This window comes from Zonotrichia leucophrys, chromosome 1, assembly GCF_028769735.1.
Source record: "Zonotrichia leucophrys gambelii isolate GWCS_2022_RI chromosome 1, RI_Zleu_2.0, whole genome shotgun sequence".
NCBI classification, from domain to species: Eukaryota; Metazoa; Chordata; class Aves; order Passeriformes; family Passerellidae; genus Zonotrichia; species Zonotrichia leucophrys.
In genome coordinates, this window is record NC_088169.1 from 98,523,717 (window position 1) to 98,543,022 (window position 19,306).

Below are 19,306 nucleotides of genomic sequence, written 5' to 3' on the forward strand. Positions count from 1 at the left end.
GAAAGCATTTAAAAGGAGAACAAGAAGTAGATAAATTAAGAGAAAACTGAAAAAATAAAAATAATAAAACTATCATAGGAAAAAGGAGTAAATCTAGTTCTATGCCATGTTTATATTTCTAGAAACCTGGAATGAAACAGATTTGTTGTCACATACAAAACTCTATACTTTTGAGTGTGGGGTAGTTTTTTGGTTTTCTTTGTTGGTTGGGTTTTTTTAAAATGTACAAGCTGTCTAATTAGTATAAATTCTTGCTTCTTCAATGGGTTAATGAAATAGAAATGCACAAACATAATGCACAAGAAGTGTATCTGAATATGCAGTTGAGAACTCAAATTTGTTCTGTTTCCAAAAAGAAACAGGTTTTTTTATATTATGGTTTTATATTCATGAAGACTTATGATAAATATGTCCTCAGAAGTCCATGGAAACACAAACCACTGATTTGTATTTCTTTGTGTTTTCAGTTGAAAGCTCAGTGTTTTTCTTGTGTCACAGAGTGATTGTTATACAAGTACATGGGATATGTGAAATACTGAAAGATTGATTAAATTTATTAAATTCAAAGGATTTGATGTGATTTTTTTTTTCCCTATTATATCTGCAGGAGAAACCTTACAAAGCTGTCTCTCATCTTCAGCCACATGTTAGCAGAAATCAAGGCTATTTTTCCAAATGGACAATTCCAGGGTGATAACTTCCGCATCACCAAAGCCGACGCTGCAGATTTCTGGAGGAAATTCTTTGGAGATAAGTAAGTGACTTTTGTGAACTCCTCAATTATTTCTAAACATAAGCATTAAATGAATGAACTTTTCACAAATCCAGATAAGGACTGGTGGGTGTTTTGAAGATAATTTCTCATCTAGTTCTTTAAATTGGCTGGAATTGCTGAGTTCATTGTTAGCGGGTTTTCTTTTCCAATGCTGTAATTTGCTCAAAGGTAGTTTTGTCAAGGGTGCTTAAGTTCAGTCTTACTGCAAGAAGTTTATTTGTTCCATTATAGTGTGAAGATAGTATATTGCTTTCATGAAGTATATGGCAAATAACATCCTTTCATATTAAATATATATATATATATATATATATTCTACAAACGAAAACTCTAAATCTGAATTAGGAACTCGATCTTAGTTTCGTGGACATTATTTACCTTTGTAACTACAACAGTATTTGGTGGAATGAAGTGTGTGAAATGTAGATAAGTGATTTAATCCATACAGGAAATGCAGTAGTGAAAATGGACAAGTAGGCATATGTGGGATTTTTGGTTTGTTTCTGGGGAAAAAAAAAAATTCATTTAGAATACACATATAAGCTAGTAGAAGATTGTTCACTTTCTCATGTGTAATGTTTATACGTGTAACAGTGACATAAGAGGCATGCCAGAGGCAATAGGTTGGTGCATTTTTCATTATAACAGAGCAGTCATTATGGTATCAGCTCTGGTATCTTGCACAATGTAGGCAGAATAATTTCTGCAACAACCTGTTGCATCTTCTGAGCATAAACAGCTCTTTAAAGTAAGTAATTTTTTATTTAGAATACCAGCATAGTAGGTTGGCACTTTTGCAAATCAATTCTGTTCCGTGTGAATTTGCAAGTTTCGCTTCCATGGGTTTTTTTTTGTTAGTCTAAACACCCTCACTGTCAGCTTTCCTCTTTCTGGGCTCACGGTGGTGTTTTCTGGTGATTTCTTTCCCATGTAAGTAATGTCAGAGTGTGATGAAGTTGCTGTATCAGTCCTCTGTTTTGTTATAGAAACAGAATTTAACCATGTTCCGTGTTACCCATTTTAATGTGAATATAATTTTCAAAATAACTTCAAAAGTTCAGCTAAAGTTTTCTGAAGGATTAACTTAAGTGACATGAAGGGCTCTCTATCAGACAAGGCTTTTCAAAAACATGTCAGTCAAGAAAAGAAAAACAGGATCTTTGATAAAATGACTAATGATCATGTTTGTTCAGTACTGCTATTTTTTCTTCCTCTTTTTCCCCCCTTTGCTTAGGAACTCTCAGAATTTAAATTTCCTTGTGGTACTTCTCTTTTCCTGTTGGGCTCTGTCCTTGAATGACTTTTAGCAGATGTCTTGATTGCAAATTGCATTTCTGTCATTGGGATTTACAGCTGTCCTCCTCTGCAAGCTGCTGTTTCTTTCTATCATTTCATCTGAGCCAGTTCCCTCAGCTCCCCTATTCTCTTTGGGATTCCCCACTGACTTCTGCTGTCTGTGGGAGTTTCAAGAGATTTCCTTCAAGTTTCCTTCCAGTGGTCCAGTCCTGCCAATTTCCATTGGGAGATGACACAACAGGTAGATGTTTGAGGTGTCAGACAGTGGGATACTAGAAAATATTAGTAAGTTTTTATCAGAACAAGGTTGGTAAGGAGAATCTTTCAACTGCATGGTTTCATCTGAACAACTCAGCTCTGCCCTTGTCTTTTTCTTGCACGTACTTAATCTCTTCTCACTCATCTGCTGGACCTCTTATTTCTAAAACCTTTCATGGCCCCAGAGCTCTTGCCATGCCTTTTCTAGGTTTTGGTTTTTTTCTGCTTATTTAAATTTCCATATAGAATGCAACTTTAAATATGAACCTTCAGTACAAACCCACTGACTGTCTCTGCTCTCCCCTGTGTACTTTGATATGGGTTTTTTTCTTTTGGGGTTTTTTTGTTTGGTTGTTTTTTTAGGCAGAGTGACTGGATGCATGGGTTTTGTTGGCTTTTTACCTAAAACATCAATTCATCCAAAATGTTTAAGAATCAAGGCAGTTTGGTGGCATGCAGTTAAACATATGTATCTTTGCTTTTGTAGTGTAACCTGAAGTTTTTTTTGAGTTATTTCTGGTCAGATGCTTTACTTTCAGACCAAGTAAATAAGCGCATTTACTGGTGTTCCCAGCTCCTCTCCAATAAAGTGAAGCTGGTTTTGATGCTTGTCTTCTAAGCAAGGAGCTTAGAAGATCTGTGCTTGGCAGCCTTGCCATTACCTCAGGTTTAGTTAACTGGGCTTAAGTAACTATAAAACATGTAACAGCATATATGTCAAACAAACAGACGAGAAAAAAGTTTATTTGGCATAATGCTTAATCTCTGTTAAACAGAATGCCTGAAGCTTTTTAAACATTAATTATTTTCTAATCCTTTTAGAAATATATGGCAGATATATCTGTAAGCCACATCCTTTACAGTAGACCTGTTGTGACAATTTAGTTTGCAAATATGCTGGTATCACTTCCCTAAACGCAAAGCCTGCATAAACGTTTTGCAAATGACTCATAATATCTTTCTCTAACCTAAAGGTATGCCCTGGGACTTTCTGACCCCCAAGTCTACTTAGGCAGTGCAGGGAGGAACCTGATTGTGTGTTCCCTGGCCATAGCTCTGTTTACAGGGCAAGCCTGGACCCCTCACCTGTTTCTGAAACCTTATTTTGGGTTCTGAACCCTTACTGACTAACGCTGCTCAAGATTAGAGCACAAATAAAAAGTTGTGCTGGATCTTGGCTTCTGATGGTAAAGTGTAGTACAAAAAATATTTCTATTGCAGTTTGATTTGATTGGAAGGAGGGAATTTTAAGTATTAATTTCCTGTTTCTAAACATAATGAATTGAATGCTTTTTTTATCAAATCAGCTTTTTGCACTCATTTCTTTCTGAATTTTTTTAATTTTTAATTTGAAATATTTTAAGTAGCAAGAAGGTCACCAATAATAATTTATGTTTTTAAGCTGACTGTTTGACTTTCAGTTTTCGTAAATGTGACCTACACTTCTGTAAAAGTACAGAAAGGAACATGTTGCAGTTTGCTGAAGACTGAAATACAATACGTACAGTTTTCATGAGTCCAGTTTGTACTTTACTTTAAAAAAAAAAAAGAAAAAAAAAGGACGATTGGTTTTTTTTACTGCTCTTTTCCAGTGAATAGGGAACTTTTAATTTTGTTGGTTACATTTGTCTGTCTGAGCACTTGCTGCAAAATTGTGCAGCTGCAACTAAGTTTATTTATCCTGTTACTAGTAAGTGTCATAGTCTGCTGTCTTTCTTTTTGTGTTTAGAGCTAGTCAAGTGTAAAATCATGTGGCTTCACACTCATGAGCAAAATAAATGGCTGGGCTCTTTGGATCATACACCTAGCTGCTCTTTGGATTTCTTTAGAAAGCACAGTGTGTAGAACTGAGTGTACAGTGTGTACACTGTGCGTACACTGAGTGTAGAACTCAGCAAGCAATTTGAATGGCTCCCTCAGAGCAAAGTGCTGAGGTAACCACATATTCTTGGCCTTTGAATACCTTCTCAGCTTTCACTTTTATGGTACACCCCTAAAAAACTTCTAGACAATGCCAGCAATTGGAGAAGCTCATCTGGGAGAGAATGCTTTGTGAGAGCAGCAGATATATCAATAATGGGAATCATCAGCCCTCACATAGGCAGAAAGTGTAAAAGGAGCACACAGTCAGAGCCTTTACAATTGTGAGGTTTTTCCAGTATTGCACATTTCGGAGAAAAACAGGAGACCTTGGAAGTTTTAGGATCTTTGGAAGGAATCTGGAGGCACAGTGTGGGGTTTAGGAGTGTATAGGGAGGATTGATAAATCAAGGTGGGAGATAATGAGATTTTGATTGTCTGGGTGGAAGGAGAAGCTAATGAAGAAGGAAAAAGTGGAGGTATTGATTTCTCTGCAAGGATGAAGTAAAACAGGTATCCAAATTAGGGGGTAGGTGAGGGGGTCAGCAGTATTCAATAGAAGGCCCAGGATTGTTTTGGTGCTTGGATTCTGTCAAGGAAGCTGACAGAGAAAACATATCAGGGAGATGGGAAATAGACTGTTGGGATTTGCTTTCTGAAAACAAAAATCAGGAATGAGAGAGAACATTCCAAAGGCTGAATACCTGGAATAGGTTATCTCTGGCATTTTCACAGGCTGTGTGGAAAAAGAGAGCCTCTTAAAAAATAAGAAGGAGCTGACTGAAAGAGAACTAAGAAATAAATTGGCACAAGCTTTATCTATAGCAGAAAGAACATGATAATGTCAAAAGCAGGAAAGTGGTGAAGTTGAGAAGATGTGATTTTTTTGAATTTGTAGTGATTGCTGGAGTACAATGATTGGAGCAAGTGGTTTCAGTGGAGTGAATCTTCACCCCTGGTTCACCATTATAGTTGTGCTGAAGTAAGTGCTAGTTACATGTATGGCTAAGCAGTAATGTTCAGTGCAACTGTGAAATTGTAAGGCATGTAATCAACAGTTATATTTGTTTACAGATACTTTAGTAACCCCCCCCAGTGGGTTGTAAATATGCATATAAAACACAAACTGATAGCATCTTCATTACCAACATTTTATTACTATATAATGCTTGATGAGAATTTCTCTTGATTTCTCACTCGTTTTAATAGCACCTTACATCTTCTACAGTTGTTTGTTGGTTTTTTTTCTGAGTAGAAATATGCAAAATGCCACAGGGAGCAAGCCTGAGCTGAGGAGAGTAGGCAAGATGACCTAACAGATCTTTCAGCTTCTGAATTTGAAAACTACAGAAGTCATGCAGGGCTTGGTAGCTATTAAAATTTGTTACACAAATTTGTGATTTGTGGCTGTCTTCATGTTGCACAATGAATCAGCAGCAATATGTCAATACTCTTAGATTTTAATTTTTTCCATAATTCTGCCATTTATTTAACTTTTAAGCTTTTTATTCTTTATTGTGGAACTTTTAAAATGTTAAAGCATTTTTGGTATCGTTTTCAGGTAAATTGATTTCCCTGCTGAGGAAATAGAAATTCTGTCACTATTGGAATCAAAGACATAACTATTTTAATGTCCCTGTACTTTTTCCCAGATGAGGCCTGACATGTTTTGGTTTTTTTTTTGTTTTTTTTTTTTTTTTGTTTTTGTTTTTCATTTTTATGAAAAAATGTGGCTATTGATTTCTCTCTAGCAGTTAAATAGTGCATTTCAAATTGATATTCTAAACTTTGAGTAGCTGTGGTTCTGCTGTGGTCAGTGCTTTTTGGCTCAGGCAGACACAGCCTCAGTGGTTTGGGTTCACAGAAGCAGTAAAACAGGCAGACCACAATGCACAACTTATCTGACAGTTAAATGTTTTCAAGATCAAGAGACCTCAGATAAGCTAAGTTTTCACACCTTGTTAACCCCCTTTATTTATTACTTGATTTTCTGTTCTTGCTGCTGATAGTGCCCAAGAGCCCCATTACTGCCTAAACAGTGTAAAAATACAGACTGAAGAGTTGGTCCTGGCCCAAAGAGCTTCAAATCTGAGTATGAACTGAAGTGTAAAGAGAAGCCAAAGACAGAGATGAAAGCAGAAGAGGCAGCGATACAAATGCCATCACCTTCATCACTGTCAAGATAGGTGTTCTAGCAACAGGAACTTCTAAAGAGGAGGAGAGGAACAGAAACGGAGCTTTTGGAGTGTCCTTCCTTCCACGGCTGAGTAGTAGCACAGCCTTATTGATAAACTTGTTTAAACTTGAGCTAGAAACAAAAGGCACTCTTCTCTGGGTGCTCTGAAGACAGGAATCTTTCTAGACCTCTTTCTTACAAATGCAAGATGAAAAAGTTTGAATAAGACAACAGGTAATGTTATAAAGAAGAGCAAGTCAGTAGAAAGTTGCAAGACAGGATTAGAAAATGGAAAAGAGCAGTCTTCACAACTGTCCTGGGTAACTAAGAATAAGGTAAAATGTCATGTAGGAAAGATAAAAGAAAGTTCTGATCCTTGGCACACGAGATTGTGAGAGAGAACACATTCTCCATGGATAGGCAGAAGAGGCAACATTTTAATTATATAAAAGGACATGCAAAAGCATGAGCATGCTTTGGGTTTGTGGTTAGAAATCAGAATTGAAAATACAGAGAAGTGTATCCTTTTGGGGACACTTGGGGAATACAGAGTTCCTGTATGTCTTAAGGAACTTGCTGTCTCTCTAGCAATGTCCAGTTGCACAGCTTTGGAAGTGGCTATTTTTGGGTGGTATATTTTCTCCATTTCGTAAGGCTGATTTTCTCTCTTTTACCTTCTCTGTTCTTATTAGATTAATCTGTATGTGCTGGGAATGATGTCACTATTTAGCAATTGTACTGGCATGATATGGCAGAATTCCTTTTTACCCTTAGGACTCAACTTCTCAAGCCTTCTGTGTGTCAATTATTTGCTTTGCAGTTCAGAAGCAGTGGAAACGTGGCCTCTCACTTAAAACTGAAGCAGCAGTCTTAAGAAAATGCTCTTTTCAGTGGTGATAAGTCAAAATCCACATTGCCCACTGCAGACTTACAAAGAATGTTGTTTCTATCTGAGTCAGTATTTGCTTGAATATTTTTGAGATTGCTCTGGAAACAGTAATGGCCTTTTCATGGTGCATTTTTTGGCAGCATTTAAGAGAGTTGCTTGCAGACAAAAATGTTCACTGTACATGTAAGTTATACAGGTACGTGTTTACCTCCCTAAACATTCTTGTGGTCTGCTCTGGTTCAAATGGAAGCAGTGTCACTTCACATTCCAGGATAGCTGTATCTTTGCAGTTTACACAAGTGCTATACTCTTCATGCTTGGGAAAGATATGCTTCATCTCCAGGTTTATTTTAATGTCTTTTCTTTTTAATAATGTAACACCATTTGAGGAGTTTAAGAAAATCCCATGTACACATGATCAGGGCAGGAGTGAAAAGAGGACCTAAATTCCTCTGCTAAATTGCTTGAAAATCACATGCTAGACAGTAATCCTTTTCCTTTAAGCATATGGAAGTTGTGTGGGTGGTGTTTAAAACACTGTATTTGAGATTATAGAGTCATACTTTGCTTTGATGTGTGCCAACAATAGTAAATAGATACCATCCTATATAACAGTGTTTTTAAATCTTATGTTTCAGTTAGAACACTTTAGAATTCATTGTTTTTTTCAAATATATTTGCTAGATGTACTGTTGCAGAAGAAAGAGAGAGAAATAGTGTCATTTAGAGAGGCATGTGGAGAAATGGCTTTTTTTAGTGTTTTTGAAAGGAGAAATGGCTTATTTTATGGTTTTTGACAGGACTCTTTAAGAAAACAATCCCAGGGTAAATACCAAGATCCAGATAGTTTAGTTGGTTTAAGAGATGCACAGAAAGCCTCTTAAGGAAATATTTTTCAGGATCATTTGTTATATTTTCTTTTCTTTCCTTGAATTGGCATGGGCTTGCTTCTACTCTAATGATGAGGAAAGGTAGTACAAGGACATGTTGTGTATAAATCGTTTCCTAAAAGATTGGCAGGTAGAGATTTGGATTTTCTTGGAAAAGGTCCTTCTATGTTCTTTTACTGCTCTACATCATGTACACTGTGGCTTTCTTCATATTTTTGTTTCCTTCTAAAATTATCTCTCTGAAGATTCTGAACTGATAAGAGGGTTGCAATAAACTAACATGGAGCACAGTAACACTATATACGTGTAATTTAGTCTGATTTTTCTTTTCCTCAAATTGTATTATAAATAGAGAAATGGTTACCAAAGCTCTGGGTATATCTGTTTGTAATGTGTGCATATGCAGTAGTGCTGTAAAATTTGGGCATCAAACCTTTGGGGGAAGTGCAGTCACTGTTTAGTACCATGATCTCCTGTGAGAGACTCCCCAGGACATTGTCTCAGCTGGAGTCAGTCATGGGCACATCTTCTACAAGGGACAGCTTATGTAACTACAACTAAATACCTGAAATACTGAGACCTGCACTTCCTCAGCCTAATTCTGTAGACAACTAATGTTACCAGGATGTCAAATCACATCTTTCTGATGGGCTGAGGCAGAGCTGACTGACTCATCTCCTAGACAAGTGTCCACAGGTTCAGCCTAATAGCATGAGGCATGTGGAGAATATCTGCCAGCCCCAAGCACAAGGTATCATTAGGACGTGATGCAACAAATATTACAAAGATCCCTGAAAATATTTATAGGAGATGCCCTCTGTGGTTCAGGATTATTTATGTGGCAGGCAGTAGTTTTCATTGCAAACAGGATTTTATTTTTTTCTTTCTATAAGGAAAGGTATTTTATACATGTAAACATATGTATATATTTAAATAACAATCTAAACATGCTATTAACTAGGACAGTCCCAATCTCAACCTTGATCCTGTTCTCTTTGCCCTTCCACTGCCTCTGCCATCAACCAAAAAAACCCCAAATTAAAATAACTCTTTAGACTCAGTCATGAACAGGTACCTTCAAAGGCTGTATATCCCCTAAAATACAAGAAAGCAAGAGCAGTGAAATGTTAATTCAGACAGAAACTCAACTTGCCAGCCATCTCTGAAAGCTCCTTTCATGCTTGTGACCCCTCCCAGATGTGTGCCAGAGGATGTGCTTCTCAGGGTGCCTGAAAGGTCACCGGGTTTCAGTGATGCAGGAGCAGGAGGGGAGGACAGGAACACCTGCATTTCGTGGGTGTGTGCTTTCTGCAAGGCCTGAAAGAGCTCAGCATGTGTGTGGGTGAAATGGAGAGAGACACTGGGGGAGAAATAATTCCTGGTGCTGTTTCAAAGTATTTAGGAATGATAACTCTACAAAATAGCTGCTGAGAAAAAGGAGTTAACAGGTTTCAACAACCAATTCACACCTTTATTTAAAGAAAGCAGAAGATAAAAGACCTATCCCACAAAACTGCAGAGAAAAGAAGACTTGCTGAATTTAGTGTATTTTAAATTTGGGCCACCACTATTCCAAGCACTTGTTCTTGGAGAAATCCCAAAAAATAACTTTAGATGTTATTTCATTAGCTAATCACTCATTTTCCAGCATCTGGTTTCTGTCTTAGCCAAAGTACTAGCCAACAGAGCCCTAGAAAGATACTCTGCTGAAGCCTTTTGTTTTCTGTATTGCTGGTGGAGTTTTGGGGGTGCAAGGTGTTGGTGAATAGATAGCCAAAGATCCTACTAATTAATTGCATCTAGGAAACTGTCTTGTGCAAGGCATGAAAAACCAGTTGTTAAGGTGTAGTATGGCTGTGATCATACCTGATAAATGCTCTACTGTTTTTTTGTTTTAGGGTTATTGTCTTAAACTTTAAAAAAACTCAAAGCAATAAAATTAATACCTCCCTGCAAAGAAAACCCTAACAAATTACAATCAAACATAAAGCTCACAAAACCCACAGCCAACCCTGAAACTTTTCTAACCCCATTTCAGCATGATCCCAGTGCTGTAACCATATAAAGAGAATCAGAAAACATTTTGGAGCCATGGTTACAGGAGCTAAATAAGCAGTAGGTACTTGATCTAAGACAACTTTATCACCACAAAAGCACCGACTTTTCTATTTTTTTGGTCTGAATTTAATGCAATGTTTTATTCTCCCTTTACCCTAATGAAAATTTGATCAGCATTCTTTCATAAATGGCATCTGATGTGGTATCTCTCTTCAGCTCTTTGTGGTTTCCTGTTTTTCATATACAGATGAAAGTATCTGCTGAGATCTATTAAACTTCTCATTTTGTCATTTATGACTTTCTCAATACAAGCCTGCATGTAACAAATGGATTTCTTTGCACTTAGAAATGCAGTGAATATCTTATGCAATAGAAATACAGGACTGTATCTTTAGTTATACTTAAAATTACTGCTTGTTTTAATTTAGGATAACTGCATAGTATTTGTTACACAGGACAAACATAATGCAGTTGGTTTCCCCCATCATACTAAATAATTTCTATTTCTGCATGAGAAAATACCTAGAAAAACTAAGGCAGTTTGAACTAATAAAATTTACAGGAAATATTACTGAGTTTGTGAGGCCTGTGTCTTTGTTGATTTAGCAGTTATTAACAAAATATTACTGTGAATGTGTGAGATCTTGCCCTGAATAATTATGCATTGATTATATTTTGGTTAATGAAAATATTTTTAAAATATCATATAATCTGATCTCAATGTGTGGCAGAACATTTTTAAGAGTTGTTAAGGCTTGGCAAAATTTTGATTTGACCCTAATGACACAAGAAGAAGTGCTGTTATTGAGAGTGATAAGATAGAGCACATTGAAGTGATCAACCTCATGCCAGTTTCCAAATACAAGTACTTGGCTGGTAAAATAACTAACCTGCATTATCTTCAACTGTGCAAATAGAAACTGAATCTGACAGAACATGGCTTTCTGTGTTAGGAAGGATAATTCTAATTTCCTGTCTATTAAAGTTAATGTAACTGTCATGGTTTATGACAGGGCTTGGACCACTCTTAGTGGTATCTGCTTGATTGCTGTCATGTTACTTGACCACTGTTCAAGAGCTTTAACTATAGCAAAAATCACATAATTGTAGATGTTAAATTGATGCTTATAATTTTGGGAAGGGATGCTGTGAAGAAAGGATTTCTTTACAAGCATAGAATAGCTCCTTTACATTATCTCTGCAAGGAAGTGAGATTGTTTGCAACCCCTGCTTGGTAGGGTATTTTGGTTTCTGCACCATTCTTTTTGTGGTACTCCTAAAGAAGCTTTAATATTTATCATTTGAAATAAAAGACATTCAGCTGTGTTTAAAGGAAGGTAAGCCATTCCTGTATTTGCTTAGGCTGCTTTCAGAAAACTTAATTTGTAGGGGTTTTTTTCTTCCATAGAGAAACCAAATGAATGTTACAGTTCGCTCCTTTAAAAGTTCGGTTTTGATGACTAAATGAGGTATCGAGTCTTAAATATGTTATTTCATTGAATTTATTCTTTCTACCTATTTAACAGAACTATAGTGCCATGGAAGGTGTTCAGGCAGTGCCTTCATGAAGTTCATCAGATTAGCTCTGGTTTGGAAGCAATGGCTCTTAAATCTACTATTGACTTGACCTGCAATGACTACATTTCAATTTTCGAATTTGATATCTTCACTAGATTATTTCAGGTAAGATTTGAAAATTATTGATAATTGTGTGAATTTGAGATGCTTAGTGCCCTGAGGCAAGGAAGCAGGTTTTTTAAAAAAAAACTGAAAGAACTAAAACATTGTGGTTTAGAAATAAATTGTGCATTTCTTCTAGTCCTTCAGAGGTGTTAGAGGCAGCACCACACACATCTGAAAAACTGAAAGCATCCAGCAACACCTGCTTCATTTCTGCATACATCTAGTGTTATTACAATAGCTGTTTGCTACTTACTTATTTTTCACTATTTTTAAATGCATTCCTAGAAATGTAGACCTCCTGATAATCAGTTTTAGTTGTGTTTTTTGTTGTGCATTTGTACCTACATATATATTCTACATATATGTTTATTTTTATATATATATGTTTATATATACATATATATTCTACATATATGTTTATTTATATATATATATGTTTATATATACATATATATTCTACATATAATATATATTCTACATATATGTTTCTGCAAATTCATAAGGACAGTTACATATTACTTTCTTTTAGGCTAAATGTAGGCCTAACTGTTTTTTTTTTTAATGAATATTATTTTTATTATTAATGCTTATTTACAACAAGGAACTATATCTGGGAATAGCATTAATTGTATTACTATTTATCTGAAATAAGCTTTTTATATATGATATGAGTCTATTTTAACCTCATGTCTCTTCTACAGAACATACTTGAGGTATTTTAGTTAATATAGAAGACTGTACTGGTTTGCATACGTATTAGATGTACTGTTTCTGAAATTTATCACTCAGGATATTTCTTTTGTATATAGAAACTATTGAGATATAGATTGTATATAGAAACAAAAACAAAAAACATTTGAGACAAAAAACATTTATTTGATAATTTATTTTCTTTACCAAGTACAGTAGTAAACTAGTACAGAACCACAAGTTGCACTAGGGTCCTCACTGAAAGGATTATCAAGCATTTGGGGACATGATTTAGTGGAGGACTTGGCAGTGCTGGGTTAACAGTTAGACTCGATGATTTTTAAGGTCTTTTTCCAACCTATAAGCATATGTGATTATTCTTTAGCCAGATGGAGATATGTTCAAAATACCAACTTCACATCAAACCCTGGGTTGATGTTTGTTCTGTTTTCCACATTGCCCTGTGCTAATTGTTGCTTAGATGTCCTAGTTTTGCTGTTATGGGAAAGGGTGCCATTATGAAGTTAATAGTAAAATCTGGCAGGAGGGGATTAATGATTTTAGTATGTAGAGTTTTGATTTTGATTATCCCTTCTCCATTCTGAGTCAAAACATTGTCACCGTTGCAAATGTTAATGGTGTCAGTAATCTCTTTTTAACTGAACCACAAATATTGGTCACTTATTTTCTTTGTGAGGCCACTGCTGGTTTGATTAATTTCTGTGCCTTGTGCTAGAAGAAGGGGATCAGCAGTAGTGATACATGTAAAGAGATATGACTGTTAAGGGTTAACTTTTAATTCAGCAAAGAAGCAGAGAGATATGTCTTGCCAAACAGATTAGGTGCAAAAGCTGTGTAACTCTTGAACTGAACTTGCACTGAACTTGGTCTGAGAACTCCCAGGAGGTTACATTTTACTTCTCTAGTTTTTAAACAGCTTCTGTAACTATGTGTGCATACACCCACGGAGAGAAAATCCCAATTAAGTAATCAAAATACTGTTTTGCCAACTGTGGGTTATGTTACAGAAAAGCTGCATTTGTAATGGTGTTTATTCACAGAAGAAAGCACGACTCAGCTATATGGAGATCCTGTGAAAGTGAAGTTGCTCCCCCTGCCTCTCCATTGTATGTATGCACAGCTTTAAGTGCTGTGTTCCCTGACCAGAGAGAAGCTTAGCACAGCAGAACAGTTCCTGCTCTGCAAGAACTTCAATCTGTTTCTATAACATGTCCTTTGGTGTGAAAATACTTCCACTGAAGAGAAAGGGAGCAAATCTTGTCCCATTTAGCACTACTGCTCTGGTACAACTCTGCTCATAAGGCAAGCTATGGATTCTTGCCTTTGAATGGTTTGGGTTGGAAGAGACCCTAAAGATTATCCCATTCCAACCCCCCTGCCATGGGTAAGGACACACTTCATCTAGACCATGTTGCTCAGAGCTCCTCTAGCTGAAATGTTGTGGATCAGCTTCCCTGGGCAACCTGTTGCAGTGCCTTCGTTACACTTAGACTGAAGAATTTCTTCCAAATATCCAGTCTAAACCTATAGGCTTTCAGTTCAAAACCATTCCCCCTTGTCCTATCATTCCAAGCCTTGTAAAGTCCCTCTCCAGCTCTCCTGTAGACTCCTTTAGGTACTGGGATGCTGCTCCAGGTTTGCCCAGAGCCTTCTCTTCTCCAGGCTGACTAATCCCCATTCTCTCAGCCTGTCTTTATAGGTAAGGTGCTCCATCCACCTGATCATCCTGCTGTCCCTCCTCTGGACTTGGTCCAGCAGGTCCATGTCCTTACTGAGCTGAGGGCAAAGAGCTGGATGAAGATGTTTAGGGGGGGGGTCTCATGAGAGTTGAGGAGATGGAGAATCCCCTCCCTTGCCCTGCTGGCCACACTGCTTTGGGCGCAGCCCAGGACAGCCCTGGCTTTCTGAGCTGGGAGTGCACCTTGCTGGGTTGTGTCCAGCCTCTCATCCAGCAGCACACCCAAGCCCTGCTCATCAGGGCTGCTCTCAATCCATTCTCCACTCAGCCTGTACTTGTGCTTGGGATTGCCCAGTCTCCGTGCAGGACCTTGCACTCGGCCTTGTTGAATTTGTTGACGGAGCTGGCAGGATGCAGTGTTGAATCTAGGACTGGAATTATTTTTTTTTCCTCCTTGCTTTTGGAGAAATTTAAACACTTAGGGTTTCTTATGGCCTCTGTGCTGAAACCTGTCTTCTATTCCATGTGTACAACTTGATGAGATATTAATTTTGAAATAAATAGGTATTCATCTGTGTTTAGGTAGTGGCTAGGGTTTGCCTGGGAAATGTAACACTCTCAAGCAGAACTCTTAGGATAATCTGCTCAAGCATGTCACACTGGCATTTCATCTCTGCCTGATTAGCCCTTAGAAGTTCTTTTAAAGGGAATTTGCAGGGCACATAATAACACAAGCCTCTTGTCTTGTGTCACTTAACTTCACCTGCCTTGATCTTCTGAGAAATAGATTTAAAATCTGCAAACCATTCAGAGTCAGTTTATTGACTTCCCAAATGTTGGCAATGGACATTTATATATCTGTATTAATCCACTACTTTAAAAAAACATTCTTCATTTACAGTATAGACTATTGCATATTCTTTGAAGTGATAGCATATCAGGCATATTTCACTGAGTTTTCTGAAGCTTTTGCATTCAGGTTAGCAAATATTCAGGTGAAGTATCAGTATTTGTTTTATTTTCTGGCTTTAATGCAATTATGGTGACTGAAGAAATCAAGAAGTAGAGAATAAAAGAAAGAATGACAGCTCAAATTAGCAGCTTTATTATGATTAATTTTTTAGCTTTATTTAGATTCATTTTACTTATCATTAACTATCAAAGTGCTTCAAGATGTCTCAGGCTTAATTGTGTTTTTATTAAACCATCATGGAGTCATACTTTCCAGGTTCTAACTAAAAATGATGTTTAATATTTTATGTAGCTATGAATAGAAGGTCTCTTAAATTCAGGGTCTTCAAAATCTCTATCCAAAAAGTTGTGCTTGGTGTTCTTGGAATAATTCTTTTGAAGGAGCACTTGTAGCAAAGTTGGGTATATAGGACAGTCCTTTGTACCATTCAGACCTAAAGCAAAAGTGTGTATTTTTCAGCTGAAGCTAAAACACTTCAGGTGTTTCTGATTCACAGACTTAAGTTTTATTAGAAATACAAAACTACCTGGCTTAGTCCCTTTACTTGTTTGTCTTCTCTTTGTAGCCATGGGGCTCAATCTTAAGGAATTGGAACTTCTTAGCTGTGACACATCCTGGATATATGGCATTCCTGACGTATGATGAAGTGAAAGCAAGGCTGCAGAAATACAGCACTAAACCTGGGAGGTGAGAGGTTTCACGCGTATTGCTTTCCAAATAAACTTCCTGTCTCAGAACCTACATGATTATGCTGGGTTCATTCTTCTATTTTGCATATTTTTGCATTTTATTTAACACCCACTGACGCACTGAAGAAGCGAAGCAAAAAAATATTGTATTAGCACACTGAAGTTTAAATATGTAAAAATAAACAGAAATAAATTGCTTTTTCTTCTTCTGAATCAGGTAAAACCAGCAATGCATTCTTGAAAAGCATATTTCAAAATAGAATTTGATTTTCAAAATTGACATTGAATTTTTGCTTAATAGTAAAGCAAAAATCATCTTAACATCTTTCATGGTAACATTCAAGCTATAAATTTAATCTGTGCTTTTGTGTTCCTTTTGTGTTTCATATCTTTCTTTTTCCTTTGCCTGTATCATTCTATACCATAAACTCTTCACCTAGAAAAGCAATCAGTCAGATTAAAGATCATGACATGTTGAGTTTTTAAATACTTTTGATGTGATGCTGTGCATAGTAAATTAGTTAAACTGAGCTTTTACCACTATGTCACTGTTGTCCTCGGTTTTTTTCTTCACTTGGGAGAAAAATAAAATCAAGAATGGATTTAATCCTATATTACTTATCATTTATTTTGCAAGTTTTATCTTATAATTATGAAGCTTTTTCCCTAATTCTCCTTGTTGAAGTTTCTGCAGAAGCACATAGTTAAAGTGCATTGCTTTGAAACTCGTTAATCATGTCTACCAACAGTTATACCCACATTCTGTACTTGGTTTCTTTCAATTTTCAGCAAATAGTATACTGTATCTTAAATTACCCTAGTAGTCAAGTCCATGCATACAAAAATCCTGTGGTTCCAACAGAAAACTGCTGATTTTTAGCTTGATACTCGTGGACACTACTACATAAATCAAATAGGTTGATTTTGAAAGCATTTGATACATTTAGTATTTTCTCTGTTATTGATCCTGATGCTGCGATAGAAAAATTACCCCATGTAGCTTTTATGTTCCTTGTAAATAGACAGTTTTAAGGTTGCTTTCTATTGCATATCATACTGCATACATTTCCTAGTTGCTTAGGTGAAATGCTGGAATGGGAAAGAGGGGATATGAAGTGAAATTTCTTCTTTATTCTGACTAAAACATCCTGCAGATTACAAGATTCTGTTCAGATGAATAGTTAGTGTTATGTGGGCCCTACTGAAGGTTGTAAGAGCTTTGCCAAACTTCAAAGAGGCTTAGATTTCTCATATTAGTTTGGAATGAAATAAAATATTGATGTGTAATTAAGAAAAGCTGCTCTATTATACAGAATTGAGTTTGTGGTCTTTCACTGTGAGATGCTTTTCTCAGGGAGGTTTTTGCATGTGAAATGGTGTCTGACATGAAAGGGAGTAGAATTTTTTTAATATGAAGCTCTATACATGCCCAATCCTGGTGCTTGTAATCTTCCTTGTTTTCTGATTGTGCTCACTGTCTACATTATGTATACTCTCAGCTATCACCTGTAACACAGAGAAGTACTCAAATCTATGTCCAATTGTGTAGTTAATATTTGATTTTTCTGAAACAAAGTGGTATTTCTATTGTTCACCTCCACAGGCTCACAAGAAATTACCATTTTCTAGTAGAGTAGGTTTTATCAGTCATCTTTCCTGTGTCCGTTGCACTTAAAGAGGCTTTACATTTTTCCATCCACTTGTTCAGGTGATGGGTATGCACAAAAGGTGTCTGTTGTAGCTATGGAGACCATATAGTCCTCTTGAAGAGGTTTATGGATGTGATTGAGGGAAACTGCTCAGGGTGAATGTGCAGCTTTCACTCTGAGAACTAAAAGAGAAGCAGATGAAAAGCAGGGGGTAGGCAGCTACTCTTATTTTATTTCTGCCCATGAGAAGCTGACAGTGTAGAAGAGACAAGTTTATTTAAAATTCTACAAAGAACATGGCAGAATTGGGAATCTTACCTAAATGTTCAGGGACCTAATTCAGTGTCTGAACCAGAGGCCATATTTGCTCTCTTCACTTCTTTTGCTGAACTCTGAATCACACTAACTTTTCATTCATCCTGTTTTTATCAAGCTACATTTTCAGACTGAGTTGCACTCGCCTAGGCCAGTGGGCCATTGGCTATGTGACTGGAGATGGGAACATCCTGCAGACCATACCTCACAATAAGCCTCTGTTTCAAGCTTTGATCGATGGCAGCCGGGAAGGATTGTAAGTACCAATTCTTACAGCTACCATGGCTGTGAAATCCCCATCTGCTTGTTCCCTATATGCTTATATGGGTAGTTAAAGATGTTTAAAACAGAGAAACTGCACATGGTGGTTAGCATTCTTTCAGAGTTTAAGGACCATTTATTTAATTCATTTAAAAAATGCTTGTTTCTAGTTAATTCCATTAACCAGGGTTACTGAAAGTTAACCAAAGTCATATCTCGTAGCAAATAAATTCCTTGAGAAATTAAAATGAGACAGCTGTTGCATTGATCCCTCCTTCCCCCCACAGCCCCCTAAGAGTCCCAAATGCACTTAAGCTTATTGAACAGTTACTACTTCCAGTTACTCATGTGTCCAAATGTGGACAATGATTTGAAAGCTATGTAATTGCTTTTTTATATATTGTGCAGCCAGAACATTTTCCACATTCTAATAGTTTACTGAAAAGATTTATAATTATTAGAGAATGTAAGTTTATAGGGAGAAGTAGTACATTTTTGCTAGGTTGGCTGAAGTAACAAAAAAATATTTGGTGTCAGAATCTTTTCACTGGAATACGTGTTTTGGTAAAGCCAATATAAATATATATAATGTGAAAGAAAAAGGAAAGGCAATTGATCAGTCCCCAAAAGAAAAAAAAAAGATTGATAAATCTTTTGCAGTCTCGTAATTTTTCTCAGTCCTACACAGTCTAGTATTTTTTTTTCACGTGTGATGATTTCATACCTGTAATAAAAACACACTTATATTGGTAGTGTTTCTCTCTGACAAAAACTAAGCAAACAAAAGCTGGAGCTGAGAATATTTTATGCTGAGAGATATTTTTGTACCTTATAACTTTTTCATAATGTGACTTAAAAATATATGACCTTTTCTGAGTTATAGGTAAAATAAAACCTGAATACAGAACATCTTAGGGTTGCTGTAATATCATTTAACCTGTTGCTAATTTCCCACAAAACTGAATTGAATGAACCCTCATTTAACCTATTGTTAATTTCCCACACAATTGCAATGTTCCCATTGGTTCTTGCCTAATGTCCATTGTGCATCAGAAGTTCTCAGTGTAGATTCTTGTCATAATATACAGAGATATGCACTTATATATTATTGTAAAATATATAATATTATATATATATCAAAATAC

The 19,306-nt window shown here is 36.4% G+C and overlaps 1 protein-coding gene across 3 annotated transcripts in view; it reads left to right on the forward strand.

Annotated features, from left to right (window-relative positions):
* CBLB (Cbl proto-oncogene B) overlaps nt 1-19,306 on the forward strand; it is a 127,128-nt gene that overhangs the window by 69,137 nt on the left and 38,685 nt on the right. For all 3 annotated transcript variants that reach the window (XM_064725044.1, XM_064725053.1, XM_064725060.1), the window contains exons 4-7: nt 608-754; nt 11,729-11,885; nt 15,813-15,934; nt 18,019-18,156. In XM_064725044.1, coding sequence (XP_064581114.1) covers nt 608-754; nt 11,729-11,885; nt 15,813-15,934; nt 18,019-18,156 — 564 coding nt within the window. The remainder of the gene's footprint in view (nt 1-607; nt 755-11,728; nt 11,886-15,812; nt 15,935-18,018; nt 18,157-19,306) is intronic.